The sequence below is a fragment of the Pavona decussata genome, unplaced genomic scaffold (assembly GCF_977016875.1).
Source record: "Pavona decussata unplaced genomic scaffold, jaPavDecu1.1 SCAFFOLD_11, whole genome shotgun sequence".
Taxonomy (NCBI): Eukaryota; Metazoa; Cnidaria; class Anthozoa; order Scleractinia; family Agariciidae; genus Pavona; species Pavona decussata.
In genome coordinates this window covers 4,766,784-4,787,500 of record NW_028145434.1, presented here as the reverse complement: position 1 = coordinate 4,787,500, position 20,717 = coordinate 4,766,784, and the positions used below count along the sequence as shown (strand labels likewise).

General features: G+C 38.7%; 2 protein-coding genes and 1 long non-coding RNA gene across 20 annotated transcripts in view; 1 reads left to right on the top strand and 2 right to left on the bottom strand.

The window, feature by feature from the left end:
- Positions 1-20,717, bottom strand: part of LOC146488332 (scavenger receptor cysteine-rich domain-containing protein DMBT1-like) — a 248,755-nt gene that overhangs the window by 123,698 nt on the left and 104,340 nt on the right. The window lies entirely within an intron of this gene.
- The window catches only part of LOC146488333 (uncharacterized), a 152,380-nt gene that overhangs the window by 61,799 nt on the left and 69,864 nt on the right, over positions 1-20,717 (top strand). The window lies entirely within an intron of this gene.
- The window catches only part of LOC146488334 (scavenger receptor cysteine-rich domain superfamily protein-like), a 77,117-nt gene continuing 61,336 nt past the window's right edge, over positions 4,937-20,717 (bottom strand). For all 5 annotated transcript variants that reach the window (XM_085123814.1, XM_085123848.1, XM_085123839.1 and 2 more), the window contains 3 exons: positions 7,403-7,603; positions 6,063-6,185; positions 4,937-5,155 (listed from right to left, as the gene is read on the bottom strand). In XM_085123814.1, the coding sequence (XP_084979940.1) occupies positions 5,151-5,155; positions 6,063-6,185; positions 7,403-7,603 (329 nt within the window). In that variant the 3' untranslated portion in view covers positions 4,937-5,150. The remainder of the gene's footprint in view (positions 5,156-6,062; positions 6,186-7,402; positions 7,604-20,717) is intronic.

Sequence of the window (20,717 nt, the reverse complement as noted above, 5' to 3'; positions counted from 1 at the left end):
ATTATCACCGCATCCACACGGATCTCATTCCAGCATATCAAGGCATTCTTTGTTCCGTTGACCTGTGTTCCGCATCCATTTAAAGGAGTGTAGATAAGCAAGTGTGTGGAATTCTGGGTGGCTCTGCAAAATGACATAGACAATGCATGCTACTTTAGCAGATCAAAGAAAGTAATTAACAGTCCCTTGGAGGACGAGGTACCTCTGCAAACCCCGCCTGTCTCAGCTTTTTTGCAAAGGGATATATAATAGCCACAAAAACCAGTGATGCGGCCAGAAACCTCCCATACATCATATGAAACAATGAGGCATTGATTTCAAATAGTAACAATATTGGCCTAAAATGAGGGGGTCAGAAGCAAAATGGGCTATTCCAAACTACAAACTGACCTCATTTTGCTCTTCCACTTAAAATGTAATGTAAGATGTAAAATAGAATATAATTTCTATTTCTTTAAGTCTTCCTCTGCTTCGGAAACCCAATTTGGTGGTGCTTTGTTTAATGGGCAATTTGTAGTTGTATAATTATAGTGGTTGGCCTAGTTTACTTGCTCTTAAATAACAGCCCACAAGTCGGTTCGATCCCTCACTTTCATGAAGTATTTTATTTTGCCATCTTCTTGCACTTGTAGCGGGTACAATGCAGCTTGCAAAACTTTTTTTTATTATTATAAGCCTTCTCATTGCTGCATTTTAGCGACATATTTTTGATGAGAAGTTAATATGTTCAATTATTATCAAAATTGCTTTGGCGGCAGTTAGGGGTGTCAGCCTATTTTTCGAAGCGAGGCTCTGAGTGAAGACGATACCTTTTTTTCCATCCTGGGAGACCCAGGAGCAGTTAGTGGGGTAAAACGGATTTTCGTGGGCTAAAGTTTACTATAAGAACGGGAGAGCCCCTGGGCAATTACTCTTCCCGAACCAGTTCCAGAAGCATTTAAATTCCCCGCTTTCGATTGACCAGAAAAAATCAGCGAAGAAAATCAACCGGGCGACGCTTGTGCTTTCTTACACGCGGTTGAGAAAATCGCAAACTTAAACACGCATGGCCGCAGGAAAAGAAACACTCACTGGGAAATTTTCATAGCGGACTTATCGAAGGGATCGAAAAAATTCACAGCTAAAACGCAATTTCTCCAGCAGTGTTGAGTAAACAATGTTGAGCTTCCTTATTTCTCCTTGTTTGCTAGCTACGTCTGAAACTTTCCTCGGCGTAGGAATCTCCTGTAACAATGGGTTTTTGGCTATTTTGCTGAGAAAAGTTAGGCTTATCGTGGCGACTTAACTGGTACACAAAGGCGAGCAAATATTGCTTGTGAATTACTTGTGATCGTTGCGGGGACCTAAAACTAGCAACGGGGTGTGCTAGGGGCGGGAAACGGGGAAGAAAGTCGGCAGAGCAAACTGGCTTGGCTGCCGGCATCCGTTACAAATTGCCAGAGGTACAAGGTCTAGTTTCTTCGTTCCATAGCAAAAACAGACAGCAAAAGGAGAGATCTTCTTGGAAACAGCAACTTTCTTTATTGTAGAGTAAGCCTCGTGGATACTTCACAACTAATTCGAGCTTAGTTGTTGGTAATCCATGACGGCAATCGTAGGTAATCGTGTTACAATACTTTCGGGACTTGTCATATATCGTCTTAAACAAACACAGGTGGTACAGTATTCGATGAAGCAATAAGAAGCGTGCAAACTAGATGATGTTCTATACTGTACATAGTATTCCATTAGTAACCGGGCGATCTATTTAAAGTACGTGTGGTATATATATATATACACTGTAAAGAATGTTCTACTAGTAATCGGACGATCTATTGAAATTTCATATGCTCTATTGTTGCATTTTGTGACAGCTGTGTACTATTCTGTATTTCAAATGAGTGTAGTTGAACAGTTACAGGTGAAATCACTGAATTTTCCCTGATTTGAGGAACGGGGCGATTTCCTAACGTGCATGACACTCCGTTGACGGGCCACGAAACTTTGTTGATCGAGCGTTGGAACGACCGGCCAGCTATACTAAACGCACTTTCTTGCTTTCGCGCGAAACCAAATCTCCCTTAATTACCAGATTGACTGAGGTTTCAGGTAATGCTAAATTCGAGAAAACCCCCCAGCGTTGGAGAGCTTGTTTTTGTTTTCTGTAGCCCAGTTAAAAGCTGAACTAAAGTTCATTATCGTAAGAATTGTGAGGATGAATGTTTTCGGACAATTACCGACGGGATATGGAGAGAGCTTAACCTTTCAGCTATTACTAGAAGTGTTAAAATCCTTTAAAATCCGTTGGTTGTTGTAATTCGCCTCTCTTGACCATTGTTGAGGACAAGGTAAAATACCTCAGGTCACTGGAAATTGAGGCTGATTTCATAGGGGAAAGCAAGGCCAAAGATCTAGTAATATTGCATGGAAGCCCGGAATCATTGAATGGAGATAAAAAATTCAGGGCAATATAGTGCTCGCAAAAGAGTTTTATCAGAAGAGAACTGTTGCTATTGTTTGTGATGAGGTGCATACTGTTGATTGGTACGAAATAAAGTTTTCAAACAGTTATTTTAAGTCGGACAAACCAGAGGAGCTGTCAGGAATTTTTGCAAGTCATGAGCTTTAAAATTGTAGTCACTGGTGTTTTATCTACAGGTATCGCGTGTAGGGTAACCTGTGGCCAATGGAAACATTTTAGCTGGACATTGTCCGTCGATGAACAATTGTTATTACAGCTCTGTGAAATTCGAGAAAAATTTTCAGTTAATCTCCGATAACATTTTAATATGAAATCTGAAGCCTTTCTCCTGCAAGGCTTGCTACATAAATCTTGTCCATATACAAAGAAAGGAAAAATACCTGGTTGAAGTGATTATGTCAGGTTTAAGACACAGCCGAGTATCCTTGAGTAAAAGGTTTTTAAGAAGGGGAAGTGGTAATTTTGTCTCATGTTTCTCTACCATTAAACTGACTATGACTATACCCATCTCAAGTAAAAAAATTAATTACTGTTAATTTTAAGTTAGTTAGCTTGATTGACTGACACTGTTGTTGTAATGTTATTGACTAGGGGCCCCACGGGATTCTGGGTCCCTGACTGTTTCCCAGGCCACCCCGCGAACTGTTTTGGTGGCCATGTTTGAGTTCAGTGCGAGAGCACGTGTTTGGCAGTTTTCACTTGGTTTCTTTCTTGAGAATAGTTAAAGTTAAGGTTTAGAACTGTGTTAGAGACAGATTTACAACAACTGTTTAAAAGACTAAAAAAACAAAAACAAAAAAACAGAAAAAAAAAAACAAAACAAACAAACAAACGAGACTAAGGCCATATACCAACTGGAAATACTAACAATGAAATTTTTAACTTGTAAAATGAAATTTTTTAGAAGTACCAACTAATCAATAGTGTATGTGTTCGAGATAATAAACAATTACTGGATGTGACTGTAATACAACCTGCGAGCAAGCTAGATTATAGCAGCTCAAATCCAAGTACAGTCGGACCTCTATTAAGCGGCCACCCTCCATTAAGCGGCCACTTTCCAAAGTCCCAAATTATTATTTTGTCAGTAAAGTGCTGTATTCGATACCTCTATTCAACAGCCAACCTCCATTAAGCGGCCAGTTTTCAAAGTCCCCAGGGTGGCCGCTTAATAGAGGTCCGACTGTATTATTTATACGTGTATCATTTATACAAAGATATCTTTTCTTTTAAATATTACTCGAAAGTAGTTGATATCCTTCAAATGGCTTTCTGTGTCGTCTTGCTATTTTTGGTCAGTCAGTAATTCGGCTATTTCGTCTTCCCTAATAATATTATTATCTTCCAGCCATTTTCTCAAGCTACTGTGCACTGACATATTACACCTGCATCAGTGCCACTGTTTTTGAACGACATCATTTGCCCAGTGATTTTTCTAGTATTGAAATAGTATATAAATCTACCAGAATTTTGTTAGTGTTAGCACGCCATGAAGAAATAGTAGGGGATTTAAGCCGATCAGAAATAGAAAAGTACTTTGAATAAATGATTACTATCGTTATTTTTTTTTGGTGTATTTACTATCATCATCATCATCATCATCATTATTATTATTATTATTATTATTATTATTATTATTATTATTATTATTATTATTATTATTACTATTATTACTATTTGGCATTATATTGGGTATACCTCCAGACAAGTTCCTTTAGGTGAACTTGTCATGAACTGGCAAATTGTTCGTGATGTCTTACAGCTTACTTTGTCGGTTTTTTCTCCTGAAGGGGTGTTTCTGGTAACATTTGATTTGGTCTAATCGATGGCCCAGCTTCTTTGTCATGATGGGACATTGTGTTTCAGTTTCTTTATCTCCTTTAGTGATAGTCACGCAGCAGTGAAATAAGGGTGCTTTCTTTTAACAAGCTGTTCCTGGATAGACTTCCAGTCGTTTCAATACAAGTCTATTCCATACTAGCCTCCTACGCAGTCGTTTTTAGGTACTCGTATTACCTCCCGAAAAAAACGACTGCGTAGTAGGCTAATTCGATACAGACAGAAGTCGTTTCCATACATATCAAAAGTCGATTCGATGCAGTTGAAGTCGTTTCGATACAAACAATCCCCGGCAGTATGTATAGAAAGAAGTATGAAACCGATAAATTTATAAATTGACAACTAATAGGTTAGGGTCGGGTGTGTTCAAAACGGCGGTTCCGAGAAGACACTCGAACTTGCCCCTAAAATATTTTTACGAATCGTGGAGTATTATGTCAAGGGACACACTTGATTTTTGCCTTTGCTACACTCCCGTGCAAAAGGCATGGAAACAACCACATTAGATCCAGTAAAAAGTGTAGCGAAGGCCATAACTAAGTGTGTTGTCACAAAATGCTCCACGATTTTCGTTACCCTCTATTCCCCTAACATGACTGATAATTGAGGCAGTACTTTATCAAGAAAACACAAATATACGTTACACTCCTGTTTATTGTTCACTTATTAAAATCTACGGAAATTGCAATAGCAAATTTTTGGTAAGTAACAAAAAATCAGTTTTTTTATTATTGACTAGGGCTATATAGGTAAGAAATTGCACTAAGAAGTTGTCTCCCGTTTCTTTCACCATTGGTAAAGTCCTTCCACAGGTCGAAGATGAAGAGTCTTGTCTGCAGGGCTCTGCATTTCACTCTACATGCCAGGATTGATCATAAAAGACAACAGAGAGAAATTCAATACAAAATTTCAACAGCTGTAAACGTTCTAGCTCTTGGTTTCTTTCGCGCGAAAGCAAGAAAGTGTGTACACTGAGCTGGCTGGTCGTTCCTACGCTCGATCTATATAGTTACGTAGCCCGTGCAAAGGAGATTCACACACCGTGGAAAGTTTCAGACGTAGCTCAACAAATAAGCTAGGAAATAATTTACTCGACTAGCTATATAATGCAACACTGGAGAAATCGCGTATTAGCTCCGAAAATTTGCGATACCTTCGATAAATCCGACATGACAATTTCTCGGTGAGTATTTGTTTTCCTGCGGCCATGTTTAAGTTTTCGATTTCCTCGACTTCGCTGAATTATTTTCTGAAACTTTCGTCGAGAATTAGACCCACGCAACTGTAGCGATCGAGGAGGAAAACAACTTCGTGTAAGAAGGAATCAGAGTCACTCGGCTAGTCCTCTTTGCTGATATCGACTGGCTGAAAATGCAAAAGCGGGGAATTCAAATGCTTCGGGAACTACGGTAAGAGCAATTGCCCAGGGGCTCTCCCGTTATTATAGTAAACTTTTGCCCGCGAAAATTCATTTTAACCAAGAGAGGATTGATCCTCTCTTGTTTTAACCCACTAATTGCCCTGCATTTGAATTTTTGTCGTTCGTACCGGCCGATTTTTTTTTTAGGGGCGGGGGTAGGTAGGGGGGGGGGGGGGTAGGGGCGTGGTTTGATCTCTAAAACTGTAAGGTGTTTGAATATTGCCTTTCAACATCAGTGGCCAAAAGTAGAAAACAGTTAAAAAATGAAGGAAATCGGCCGACTCCCATCCGTGACGTCTGCCCGGTTTTCTCAGACAACGGCCCTTAAATGTGATTACTTACCAACACACGTCAACTTGTTGGCAGCCATAGTTGTTCCTGCCGGGCATCCACAGTAAAATGACCCAGGAATGTTGTAGCACTGATGACTGCAGCCACCGTTATTAGCAGAACATTCGTTGATGTCTAAGTAGGAAGTATAGTTGCAGACATAAGTATATAAATAAAACGTGAAGAAACTTCTTCCTTCGTATGTCTTAAAACGGCTTTCAATTACCATATTTTATTTTTATTGTTTATAAGATGTTTTTGCCCATATAAGTCGCAAAGTAACCAGGTAAACGGAGGAACCATCGTACAAAGCAGAACGAGATAAGCCGAGTTCTGTAGGCAAATGGCCGAGTTAACTATCAAATGCTCGACTTTGCGCTCACCAAAAAGTGCGAAATGAAAAGAAAAATCATTGAACGAAAAAAATTTTGATGGAAATTATGAGAAAATTTAGTTTCAATCAAGGAAATTAAGACGAAAAGGAGCTAAGGGCGCTTTCCATTTGTCAGAAACGGCCGGCCAAACCAGTCAGTTCGTAAACGGAATGTATAAATTTAAAGGATAGGTCTTATCCTGGTAATTCGAATTTCAAAAGAGCGCGTACCATTTTCGTAGTCATTATGTTCTTGTCAAATGGAAACTTCAACATCCCCCGGGAAACACCCCCACCATTTGAATTTGTGGCAAAGTTAATGTTCAAATTCCCTCCTCCCCGAGCCAGATGGCTGTTCAAATGCCCCACCACGGCCAAATGAGCCATTCAATATTACATGGAGATTAAAATTTCCCTGTTCTGGAGTAAAAACATAATAGAGGACGGCTACAGTGTTTGCAAGTGGTTTCTCAAGTTTCACAAGCGCATGGATGAATTAAGGATGCCAGAAACGCCTTCAGTTCTCGAACCAAAGTTTGAATTAACAGCAATTGATTCGTATCCAATGTAATAAAAACTGAGAAAACACTGTGGACATACTTGAAATACGAACACAACATGTCAAACATCGTAAACTAAACCCAGATTATTTAAATTCAAAATAGTGGAAATAAGTACTCTCTTGGTAGAGACCGTTATTGATCTAAAAAAAGAAACACAGGGGCACCGTGCATTTGAAAGAGTTAAATTCATGCCAATCATGCAAAGTCTTTGCGACCCATACCACCGTTGTACTTGTCTACGTTTCTTCTCCAGAGCGCCTGATGCTTGACGTGGCTTCACATTGTGACACGAATTGAGAGTGAAGTGAGGACGCGCAAAAACAATAAGCGCGGACGTCCTTAAAAAAATCTTTCCCAAACACTGCTGCGAAGGGATAACTTAAGGAATACCTTATAAGCATGCGTTGGTTTCTCACCTAAGCAGGATTTTCCATCCGAACTCAGTCGATATCCACTGAAACATGAGCAGCTGTAGCTTCCAGGCGTGTTCCTACAGATTTGAGCACAGTCCGCTGGAACGTGCAAATGGAAGTCCAGAGGAGTCGGCAGGGTGATGGAACTAGCGAATGTATGATAGCTTGACGACATAGATGATGGTGTTGGAGCTATGTGACTGGCTGTGGGATAAAAATAAACTACAGATAAATTCGTGTCACTACCTTGCAAATTAAATGGAGAAATCATCGCAAATTAAATAGAACAATATTTCCGTGTATGAGCTCGATTATAGTAGCTGTTAACTCCAAAATGGCGGCGCGCGAGGGAAATTTAACAAAGAAATTAAGTGGACAATAGTAGTGGGTTATGTTGGAAATTAACCCCCGTTAGTGGATCCCCTTGGATCCCCTTAATTAATATTCCTAAGGGTCGAGTCCATGACGTCACCTATTGTTATAACCTAGGAAAAAATGTCTTCCTGCATACTAATTAAGTGATTAGGTAGTGTCTTCCTGCATACTAATTTGGATTAGGTTTACTAATAAGCGTCACTCTAGTACAATGAAAACAATAGATATGCCTAGGCTTGCCCGCTCTATACCCACCCTGATTGGATAGTCAAGACTCTATTGTTAGAGTTAATAAAAACAGCGCAAAATTTGAAAGCGTTATCTTACAACTAGAGTAAAGATTATTTTATCGCTGCTATATTCCGCAAGGATGGTTCCAAACGATCAAGTCGAATCAGCCCCTAAACCTCTGTTGACAGAAGATAAAGCGAGTTCCTTACCCGGTCAGTTCTGCTCGTTTCATCCCCGCTCAACGTTGGAAATGGTAGAAAAAGCGCAAGGATTTAGCTATGTTTACTGTCCCGAGAAAATGTGCTTTATGTTTGCCCCTGCTTCAGAATGGAAAGAGTACATAGAGCGTATCGCGCATCATACACACTCTGATGTGAAAAAAATATGCAGCTCAGTTGGTCGTTGATTGTTCTAACAAACTAGCACTGAGAACAATTAAACAACCCTAGAAACTGGATCGCATGTTTCTCACGTGCCGCAAAAAAGAGTGTAACTTTTTCATGTGGATAGACCAGCCAATATCGCATGCTATCAAGGAGCGGCTCTCATATTCACCTAAGCCACGGTTCCATCCTTATAGAGAGTTAAAGGAGATGTTTGAAAATCATCGCCAAGAGGTTAAACAAAAAGAACTTAATCAGCGCCAGCGCCATGCACGCAAATATGACGAAGGATTTTTAATGTGTGACAACGGATTCAACAGTCTAGGAAGTCCTAAAATCTTTCACGGTCTTAGATACAGAAAATGGATGGACGAAGTATGGGAATCTTATAAGTTTTATGTCCAAAAAAATGAAAGAAGACTCTCGAGACCACCCAGATCCTACACTTTGTTTAGAGAAAGACTTTTTTCTGCGTCAGGCGTATTTCAAGTACGCAAGTGATGACGGCCATCATCCCGAAAGTTTCCGAGTGTTGAAGGTTTTGTATGAAAGACATATTAAAGGCAAACACGTACTTTTTGAAGGTTATGTCATCAGCTCCGAAGAACTTAAAGAGATAGAAAGAGATAAACAGTTATCTTCTTATTCTAGAGGCTTTTGCGCAAGATGTACGCAGATCAAAATGTATTGCTATGCTTAACAATATAAGAAACCAAGATCTTCCTGTTTGTTCGAATTAAAAATATTGCATTACCGTCTGTGTAGGAATAGAGCTGTCTTGAGATCCTTTGAAAGATTTTTTAAAGGTTTGAGTGAAATAAAGTTTTATTCATCTTTACACCGCGTTAGTCTCTAATTATGTTTAACAAATGTTTGACTCGAGCTCTAAAATTTACATGTGAACTATCTCGTGTTTCTTTTGTTTGAGAAACAATAAGTCATATCCAACACCTACTCTGATTGGGTAGTCCCAGAGTCAGTGTCGATAACAATACCCGAACCGGCTACACGCAAGCTATTTTATGCGAAATCTTCGTCGACTTCGATTCTCAGACCGTCAGTTCCTTAACAACATGGCTAGCAAGTTTACTGTTGGAGCCCCAAACACCCTCGGAAAAGTGTGGAATAGTGATATTGAAATAGAATATCGGAAACTATTAGCGACCTATTTCAAAACCCTGAACGGAACAAGGGAATTATCACAGCGAGCTTATAAGACAATTAAAAATTGGCGACGCGCGACACCCACGCGTGTGTATGAGAAAAATAAAGAAACATGACTAGAAATAGCCCGTTTGTCTCCTTTTGTCCCTTTTGGCGTGGTTTTGGCCTTTCAGACCTGGTTATGGCCTTTCAGGCCTGTGTTTGGCCTGGTTATGGCCTTTCTGGTCTTCTTTTATTTATGACGGAGAACGCTTAGTAACCCCGCTTTCACCAATTTTCTATAAAACAGACGCGTTACTTTCTCAAGTTTAGTTACCTGTCAGAACGCGTGCGGTTCAAACCAAAGATGACGAGCACAAACTATACCTTATACCTGCAACAAGGTGCTGGAAATTATGAAGACAGTGAAGAAAGCGATTTCTCCCAAGAAAGCGAAGTTTCTAGTCAAGGAACGGAGTCTTCCCAAGAAGAAGAAACAGAAAACTTAGAGCCGTGGTCACGCATTTTTGATGAAGCTGAGCAACGCCACAAGACCCAGCTTAAAGCTTTGATCAATCAATACCAAGAAAACGGAGATTCAGAAAATGAGGCTCGTAGTAAAGCTGTGAACGCTCTCGTTCCTGTTTACAGAAAAGAGCTGAGAAAAGTACTCTTAGAGAATCTACAGTGGATGCGTGCAATGAAAAAAGATCCCACCTTTTAAAAAAGTGATGGAAACACAAAAAGAGCTTAAAGACACAGAATGATTTGATTGGTTGGAATCGACGGAACTTGCTATCGATAAGCGGAAATTCTTACTCAATCGATTGTGCGAAAAGCAGCCCATTCCACAAGATCAAGACTAAACCTACAATGAGTATTATGGAATTTTTTTTAATGTTTCCTGGACATTTGTATTGTTGCATTTCAATAAAAACTGTAAACAACCAAACTTTAAGTGTGTTTATTGATGACTTGCAAATAATAACAATAATAGTAAACTTGTACAATAAATAAAAAATCTGAAATTTGAAATACAAATTACTAAAGCAAGATCAAAACTTTTTAATTAGACACTGTTATTTGTGATGACACTTTTAAATAAAGATGATGATTCCAAAGTTGAGAGCTGTTGTGTGATTAGCGACGCGCGACACCCACGCGTGTGTCTGAGAGAAAATAAAGACACATAACTAGAAATGGCCCGTTTGTCTCCTTTTGTCCCTTTTGGCGTGGTTTTGGCCTTTCAGGCCTGTGTTTGGCCTGGTTATGGCCTCTCTGGTCTGTGTTTGGCCCCTCTGACACTCTATATGACCTGACTATTTGCGAAAAAGATGTCATTTGTGTTCAGTCACCAAACTGTCAACATGGTGTACAAACTGTCCGATTCCATCGTGCGGGGCGAAGTACCTTGTCAGATTAGCTAACCATCTCGCGGATGTTCATCAGTTAGACCACATACAGCGAAGACAGTATTTACAAGAGGCGAAACTGCAACCTAAAGTTAAAGTCGTAGTTTACGAAAGTGAAGCGGATAATTCCGGAGAAGATCACTATCACAATCCAGTACAGACACAAGAAACGGTGTACGAACTGTCAAGACAGCGGAGAAATGAGGCCTCGTTTAATGCAAAAACTAAAAGACCGACTACAAAGAACAAGGCAAACCGCAAGAAACAAAGAAAGTCGAACTCTTGGCTTAGAGGCCATAGGAAAATTGTGTAGAAACGGAAGGAATATTTATTATTCCTCGAAATAAAACGGAAAAAACGGATTTGTAATAGTCAGTCAAATGATTCATTTTCATTCCTTTTCCTTTCAAATCGCTGTGTATTTGACTCTTTTTGTCATTGTTTTTAATAAAGTTTTTGAAACGGTATCTCTTGTCTGGTTCTATTGCTAACAATTATAAGTCGCGTGTTTCCATTGATCCTTGTTACGTTATATGAAATTGATTATAAACTAATGCGTCAAGATACTCCCTTGGGGTTTTTCCAGCAGAACTGAACTTATTTATATGCAACTTTAGGCTTGCGAACTAGCATAATTAACTGACTAACGGTGCGTGACTTTAATAGTTTTTCATTTCCTCGAGATAGATAGGAGAAAACGGTCTTGTAATAGTCAAACAAACTTGAAATATAGAGTTTTCAGCGCCACTTTGTGTATATATGTGTGTGTGTGTTTTGTTTTTTAACGGTAATGATCAATAATCGTCAAGAATAATCTGAAATCTCGGAGATAAATTTTCCCAGCAAACGGATTGCTAGAGTGACGTTACCAAGAGAAAGCGCGCTTTTATTCAAACTGACAATAGAGTCTTGACAATCCAATCAGGGTGGGTATAGAGCGGGCAAGCCTAGGCATGTCTATTGTTTCCTTTGTACTAGAGTGACGCTCATTAGTAAACCTAATCCAAATTAGTATGCAGGAAGACACTACCTAATCACTTAAGCAGTATGCAGGAAGACATTTTTTCCTAGGTTATAACAATAGGTGACGTCATGGACTCGACCCTTAGGAATATTAATTAAGGGGATCCAAGGGGATCCAAGGGGATCCACTAACGGGGGTTAATTTCCAACATAACCAACTACTGACAATCATATTCTGTTTCTTTTAGCTTATTTAAATGTTTCTTTTATGTTCAAAATTCCGCACATCCGCATCGTATTAGAAGGAGTGTATTCTGTTTGTTTAGTGATTGTGGTAACTAAATGGATGTAATGATTCTTACAAATTAACAATTGGTTCATGCGTCAGCGAGCGTTCATCGAGATATGAAGCACGCGGAAAGTTTTGAGAGCACGAAAGATGCGTAAGAGTTGCTCGAGGCGTAGCAGACAGCCTCATATCTCGATGAACACACAGCTGACTCATGAACCAATTGTTTTATAACATTTTCATCACGGTAGTATAACCCGCTGATCATGGTTAGGTTGACCAGAGGTTTTCGAAGCATTCACCCAATGTTCAAAATGGTATTAAACAACCCCATGTTCAGGAAAAATACACAACTTTAAGGGAAAAAGAGCAACACCCCCTTGGTCTAAAATAGTTAAAGTTTCTAATTATTGAATAAAATGCACTGGTTGCCATTTAAAAGTTTTTGCAAAAAAAAAAAAACTTGAAAACTTGATCCTCGCGTCACATGGGAGAATTCTTTCCGCTCGCGAGGACATGTGTTTGTTTACGCAAGATATACGCAGTTGTCACGTTCCATCAATGGAAATAGAACGAAAATAGACAACTGAAGCTTTTCTAAATTAAGTATTTTTTCTAACAAGGAAAGGCGTACAATTTTGAAGTGAATTTATCTAACCGTGCGAAGCGCAGTTTTTAAACATTTCGCCAAAAAGCTGTTAGGAATACGAATAGAAGAATCAGTCAATGGTAAAAGTATTTAAGAGCGGCTGCCTGAGAATATCGAGAACTCGCGGTCAAAACTGAAATTTCGGATTTCCTCATATTTTGTCAGAAGAATCCCTTTAGAGAACTATTTACGAAAATAACATTAAAACTTTCCAAAGATTTTTCGTTTTCGAGAATTCCGGCATAATGTGAAATGCCGTGATCGCGGCGCAGCCGGCGTTAAATTTTGACGAGATTTGGTGCATCTTCAAATCGCTCGGGAAGGAAGACGGCTTAGCGTATTAAAACGATCTTTTGAAGTTAAGTTAGGTATCCTTCTGAGAATACGGTCTTACGAAAATATTGCTGGAGGATTCTTATTTACATGCAGTTTTCAAAGTCCGAAGAATCCTATTTTCAGCATTTTTGTTGACACTTGAAATTGTGGAAACTTTGCGGACAAAATTCTTTTCCTGGTACATCGAAATTTACAATGAAAGTTACAGTAAAGCAAAGCTCTATTCTTGTGCTGCAACATATCAAAAATTCAGCTTGGGTAATTTAAAAGCCAGCCTTTGACGGAATAAAACACATAGGAAATTTTTGACATATTTTTTCAAAAAATTCCTGTGGTCACGCAAGGACAAGATGACATGTTTCAATAAATTATTGTTTGTATGTTATTTTTACCGGAGAATTATAAAATTCTTGTTCCAAAACTAAATCTAATGATCTAATAAGTTTTGAATTGTTTTATATACCTTAGATAAAATAAGTCTAACTAGGGAGTGAGATGTAACCCCAAATTTGAAAAGGTCAAAGTGTCATGTCACCTTTCTGCTCGTCAAGATCTCAACCAATTTTTTTTCATTGTCACATGGTGCATCTAGAAGTACTTCTAGAACCAAGTATTTATGATATATCTTACTAAATAAGAACTTGTTTCAATAATAAAGCTAATTACAGGCGTTAAAATCACTTTTGGGTTTGTGAAGCTGTGCAAAGCAGGCATGTTTTCTAGATCACAGCCTATCAACAATATGCTGACTGTTGAACTCCTCTCATGTGAACACTTGAAAATGAGGAAATATTTCGAGGCAAAATCTTGCGCTGGTACATCGAAACTTACAACAACAGGTATGCTTGAGGTACGATCTGTTATTTTACTGCAACATGTAAGAAATCTAGTTTGGGTATAACATTTATAGTCAAGTGTTAACAAAATGGTCAGTCAGTGGTCAGTCACGCAAGTACTAGTTAACACATTTGAAATACATTTTATAGTTTGTATAATATATTTTCCCGAGAGAATTACGAAGTTATCGCTACAATACAAAATGTAATACTCTTAACAATTTTTCCGTTGCTGAATATTCCTATACAAAAAATTATTTACAGTTAGAGTGAGTGATAGCTAATGCTACAGCAAAATTCGTAAAGGCCGATTGCCGTGGCATATAACGCAACGTCAGAATGATCGACAAATTTCATTATTGTACTTCACGCAACTAGTACGTTTTTCACTAAACAGAAGGGTGACAATCTGCTCAGTTCTTAAATGAATCTGTACGAAACAGCGACATTTTCTACCTCGCAGTCGATAGCAAGGGTTAATGACATGTTTACGTTTTTATAACTACAGTGTAGTATCCGAGTTGTATTTGTCTGCCGCTTCGATACAGCTGATATGAGATAACATTCCATTTTGCCCGGCGCTTTGGCATATTTTCGAGTAGAAGGTAGATCACCTACACGTGGTATTGCTCACTGAAGACGAAACGTCCATCACACAAACGTTGCGGTATTTTCATCTTTATCGCACTGAGGAGTTCAACTAACCCGTGTAGTCTGTTTGTCTGTCTGCCTGTCAATAAACGACCTTTATCGTAGCTAATTAAACAGCATTTTCTGAGTCTTTTTGAGTATTTTCTTCCATAGTAAAGAAAATAACATTGATTTAAAGCTTGTTACAACGCATTCAACTTGTTAATAGATATATAAGTTTGCTGAAAATAATCCCTAGATCCCAGGCGCTTGCTTTTTCCAACCGGCCCTCAAACAATCTTGAGTGAATATGACATTCAAAAAAGAGGACAATGAATGAAGTTAATGCGGGGAGAAGAGGAAGCGGGGAAACTATTGTTTTATCTAAGAGGAGGGTACCATTTGGTATAGAGACATAATACTCTGGTCTTAGAAGGAAAGGTGACTGATAAAACTTAAAAAAAAAAAAAGAGAGAAAATAATATTAAAAAACCGCTATGGTCTCAGCAATCATTCTATCGCTGTGGCTACTTTAATTTGAACGAATTTTGAATCTCCTTCAGTACACACATACCCTTGCACGAAAAAGGTATTCAACAATAATCCGAAGTATTTCCGCACTTCAGATGTCATTTAATAGTAACTGCAGGTTTCTCATGCTCACAAAAAAAGCAAAGGAATATGCCGTACCTCTAAGGTCTTTATTCGATTCACCAATGATGATGATGATGATGATGATGACGATAATGGTGATGGTGTTGATAATGATGATGATAATGATGATGATGATTTTAGGGCTTATTCAGGCATATATGAGTTTCGCGAGCGCAAGGACGAGCAACGCTTGCGGAATGCTAGTCACGCAGATTTCTCCCTCTCGGCCCCTTCCGACTAAACTAGACGTCTTAACTAGATGTGTACGGTCTTCGTTGGCGGTAGCCTCCCACACAGTTGTTTTGAGGGGACTCGGGGAGGAGTTAATACGAGTCCCCTAAAAACGACTGCGTGGGAGGCTACCGCCAATGAAGATCGTAGACATCTCGACGGCGCGGGCAGATGGTCTGATTGTTATTCGACTCATCCTTTCAGAATATCAAATTTCATCAATGTAAAGACTGTTGTTCTTGGGTCATCGTAGGTTGATCATAAAAATTTCACCGCTGTTTGTATTCCATCAATGTAAAGTCAGTAAACTTAACTTCATATGTTCAATCAACAACATCAGATGATCGATAACTTTACTAACACGCGCGCGCGAGGATTCATTACACTTCACTGTCAGTTTTGTCGTCAGCAAACACCTTCCTGGCGTTGGGACCTGGATGACTGGAGATATCTTTTTGGCATTCACCCAAAGAAACGCAGGTTGCTGTAATAGTACGAACTTTGACTGCAACCGGCCTCGTCGTCTATTAAGGACGAAAATGAGCACAGAGCCATAAATGCAACCGAAAATATATAGAAACTGCAAAATATGACATCGTGGAAGAAGAAATACAGTTTCTAGTATCGAGCAAACCACTCCAACCCAAGAAGGCACATTGCTATTTATAACCATTTTGCGTCATTGTTTATCAGTAAATAGCAAGTTTAAAATAGCTATGTACACAGTGATGGCCATAATATGCAAACAACCTTGGTTATTTTCTGGTGCTCTTCTATCCGGATCTGACTGAGAAGGGTGGACTATTGCTCGCATTAATGGGGATGGTTCATTAAATGCCTATTTTGCAGGCATTGGAACGGTAAGTGCTCATTCAAATATATTATAGCCGCAGTGTAGCCGTTAAAATAATATTATGGCCAGCCTTGCACTAAAGTGAAAGCATGATTTTCTCTACCGGCTCTGATATCTCAGTTCTGTTTATGATATATAGTCTAGGGCCTGCAAATTGAAAACACAGATACCTTGTTCTTCAGCTTTTAGAATTCTCGTCTTCGCTTGTCCAGCTCAATGTAAGTGCCTGTCACGACATTTTATTTACAGTGAGGATGAGATGCAGCTTTGACAAACCTAGGATTTATAAAAACTGCGACTTTTGCGCAACTTTTCTGAACCAAAGGCGTTTTTCACGCAAGTCGATTAGTAATTTAATGAAACATTATCGTCTGTTGGGGGTTTCAGATACATTTTGATATGAAATATTTACTGATTTCGTTTCGTATCCTTCGCATTGTTGACGCTGGCGTACCGAGGAAAGCGTGACATAACACCTGAACGTTTCATTTTTTTTGTTTGCGATCGGTGATCACCTACGAGGTAAGAAATTATTTTTTATAGGGATAAACCCATCAACACATGAGATTTTGTTTCCGAATAACAACTTAGTTTTATTCCAACAGAACTGAAACATAAACAATAAATTTATTTTAAACTTATTTTAAAACTTCTCCTTGCGTGACCACTGCCATTTTTGAAAAAAAAAAAAAAAGAAAATTAAAATTCCCTATGTGTTTACTTCCGTCAACGCTTGGATTTTAAATCACCCAAGCTGGATTTTTTATATATTGCACTACATGTATAGAGCTTTCCTTAAGTATAATACTTGCTTCAAATTTCGATGCACCAGGACACGATATTTGTCCGCAAAGTTTCCACAATTTCAAGTGTCAACAAAAATGCTGAAAATAGGATTCTTCGGACTTTGAAAACTGCATGTAAATAAGAATCCTCCAGCAATATTTTCGTAAGACCGTATTCTCAGAAGGATACCTAACTTAACTTCAAAAGATCGTTTTAATACGCTAAGCCGTCTTCCTTCCCGAGCGATTTGAAAATGCACCAAATCTCGTCAAAATTTAACGCCGGCTGCGCCGCGATCACGGCATTTCACATTATGCCGGAATTCTCGAAAACGAAAAATCTTTGGAAAGTTTTAATGTTATTTTCGTAAATAGTTCTCTAAAGGGATTCTTCTGACAAAATATGAGGAAATCCGAAATTTCAGTTTTGACCGCGAGTTCTCGATATTCTCAGGCAGCCGCTCTTAAGTACAAATTCACAATCAAACCTGTAATTTCTTGTGAATTGGATTCCCACAAGTACTCGAACATTACCAAGAAAGTCTGTGGCTTAAATAATCTGGATCTGAGATGTCCGCTTGTTCCTCAGCTGGTTAAAACGATAATTTGGCCTTAAAACACAATTTATTCGCCGCTGATTATCGGATTTCCGCTGTTGAAACTGTCGAGTATTCCTTAGCAGTTTTTCTTTCAGTTTATGGTTTCGAAAAGGCGTGTTTTCCCTCTGAGAAAGAGAAATTGGCGTATGGATTTATAATAGCTTGCAATAAACGATGACAAGGGCCTTGATTGTTTTCTGTTTTCCTTTTCTTTAGTTTATTTATTTTTTTTTTTTTTGCAGGAATTAAAAACTCCAATCCCAAAGATAAACTAAGCGAATCTTCTTTATCAGCTGATTCGCTTGTTGCCATCTGTAGTTAAACTTTTTGCTTTTCCCTGTTTTTAAAAAGCAAAATGACCAAGTCACTAAGGCTATGTTCACACGGGACCGGTCCCAAATGGATTCAACCCTATCCCGTAACGGACCATTTCTGTTCACACGACACGGTTCCGCTTATCAACGTCAGGCCACACGGGACCGCTCTGTTATGATTCGGTACTGAATCGAAGTAAGAAAAGCAGCTGTTTTTCTACCAGTTAAGTATGCTCAGAAAACACGTTGAAGCTTTCAAAATGGCGCCGAAGAAGTCTAAATCGATAGAGGAAGGAGATAAAGCCTTAAGCTGCACGCACGATGAATTATCACTTCTCTTAAAAGTTATTATAGATTATAAAGCCTACCAGGCTTCAAACGAAAAAGATTAAGAAACTGTTAAAAGGAAACATGACGACATTATTGAAATGTTTTTCGAAAGATATCCTTCCGAGATTTCCGATGAATATTTGTATTAACAGCCATTGAAGGGCACTAACCAGTTCCCATTTATTTGATTGCCCTTTTTTGATCCGACCATAGTTATTTGTCCCTAGTTGCAATGTTTATTCGTATTTTTCTCGATTTGATTGGTCTTGTAATCGGACCTTTTAGCGTCCCCACGCGCATATAAAAGCGGCTGTAGCGTCTCTTTTTGTCAGAGAGTCACCTACGATAGCCTATTGAAGTTTGGTTTGCGTTTTTCTTGAATCCTTGCAACTGGCACAAGTGGGACCGATATGTAAGTAATCTTTTATGTTTGTTAAGTTAGATTTCATTATGGGCGAATGTACGCAAACGGATTATTGTACAATCAACCACAAGAGCGATCGCCTCATAGTCGCCAAAGGCGTCAATTGGATCGAAACACATTTATCAGGAAGGAACGCCCACTAAGTTTTACGTTAGAGAGCGCTTGGATCTAAATCAGTTCCTAATATTATTTTAGAGTACGACTGTTGATTGAAACTCGATTAGTTTTAAGATACCTTTATGCTAGTTAATTGTTTATGTAATTGTGAAAGCCGCATTATCGTCGCTAGGACCTAGTTTTGATTGCGCGTCTATTTCGTCTAATTTAGTAGAGTTTCGTTGTATTGTATTTCAGTTTACGGTCGTATTGGTCGTTTGATCGTTTGGTCGTTTAGCTGGTCGTTTTAGCTGGTCGATTTGGCATTTTGGCCTTTCTGTACTATTGGTCGTTTTTTCGTTGGAATAAATCACCGTTAACCGTCAACTTTGGTTCTCCGTGGTTCTTGACCTTTTGAGTTTTACGACCCGTAAAGTAGTCCCTAAATGCTTCGCCGCGACACAAGTTAAAATCTTGAACTTTTGGATCATTGAACTTTATTGTTAGTCGCCGCAAGCGCGGCACAAGAAGTATACCAAATAAAAACAACGACTTTTTGCCTCGTTATGTTTTTCAGACCGAAGTACGATAAATTCAACTAGTGCCCAAGCTTAATTGGGATGCTAGTACCAAAAGGAACCGGTCAAGGTGTTAACACCGTCACAGATCCATTTGGGACCGAAACGGCTCCAAAACTGGACCTGCATTTTTGGAGATCCACTTATCGGACCTGATGGGAAACGGATTGACGGTACGGTAAGCATGTCCTGTATGAAAAAAAAAGGCCTATCTGTCACGAGTTTTAGATCGGAACCATTTGTAACCGGTCCCGTGTGAACATAGCCCCACGGAGAAATTTTTCTTTTCGAGACATTTGTTTGCTTACGTCATCAATGTGCACAATGGGAATATGAAGCACGCGCGCTCAATTGGATTTGATTACACGAATTTACTAGCTATGTTTTAGAGATATATGGTGAGCTAGAAGCTGATTCCGAGGACGTTCTTGCTGAAAGTAAACACGTGGAAAATATGATGAGACAATTTTATCTTATAGCGCGATTCTAGTTCGCTGTTTTACATCATATTACTTGAATTAACTAAAACCAGTCATTTTGAATCTGAAAATTGGTAGGAGTAGGTTAAGTGCTTTATGTTGATTAAGAGGACTATCGAAAGTCGCCCCCGATAAAGTGCTTCCTGTCAGTAAAAAAATACAATATAATTTTTATTTTATCCTATTAGCATCTCTCTTAGTGCTGCTTAATCAGCTGTCTTATGTGGAATTGCTTGGAATTTTGCTGAAAACAGTCATTATGGACATGAAAATTACTTTCATGTCAATTTAATGATTGATAGAAAAATATATGGCAAACTAGAACCTGATCCTGACAAAGTTCTTGCTTCAAGTAGAACTTTAGACAAGTAAACGATCCTTTAATTGAAAAGAGCGGCTGAATTCTAATTCGTTGAAATTAGTTACATTTAAAATTATCTTTTACCACTTAACATAAACTTGAATTTCACCAAAATCCCTGTAAACAATGTTTGTACACGTATCAGGTTTTCTCAGTAAGCATATAAACATTTTTGTCCTTACACAAGAAATGGAAATAAAGTAATGGGTATGAAATTATGTTTATATTCAATTAATTATACGGTGGAAGAGCAAATCTATTCATTTACTGTCAGGGGTGGTTTTCAGGGTCGTTTTAATTTCCCTTTAATACACGAAAGGCGAACAAAAACCAAGTCATAGTTGCTCACCGACTCAGCGCGAAAGGC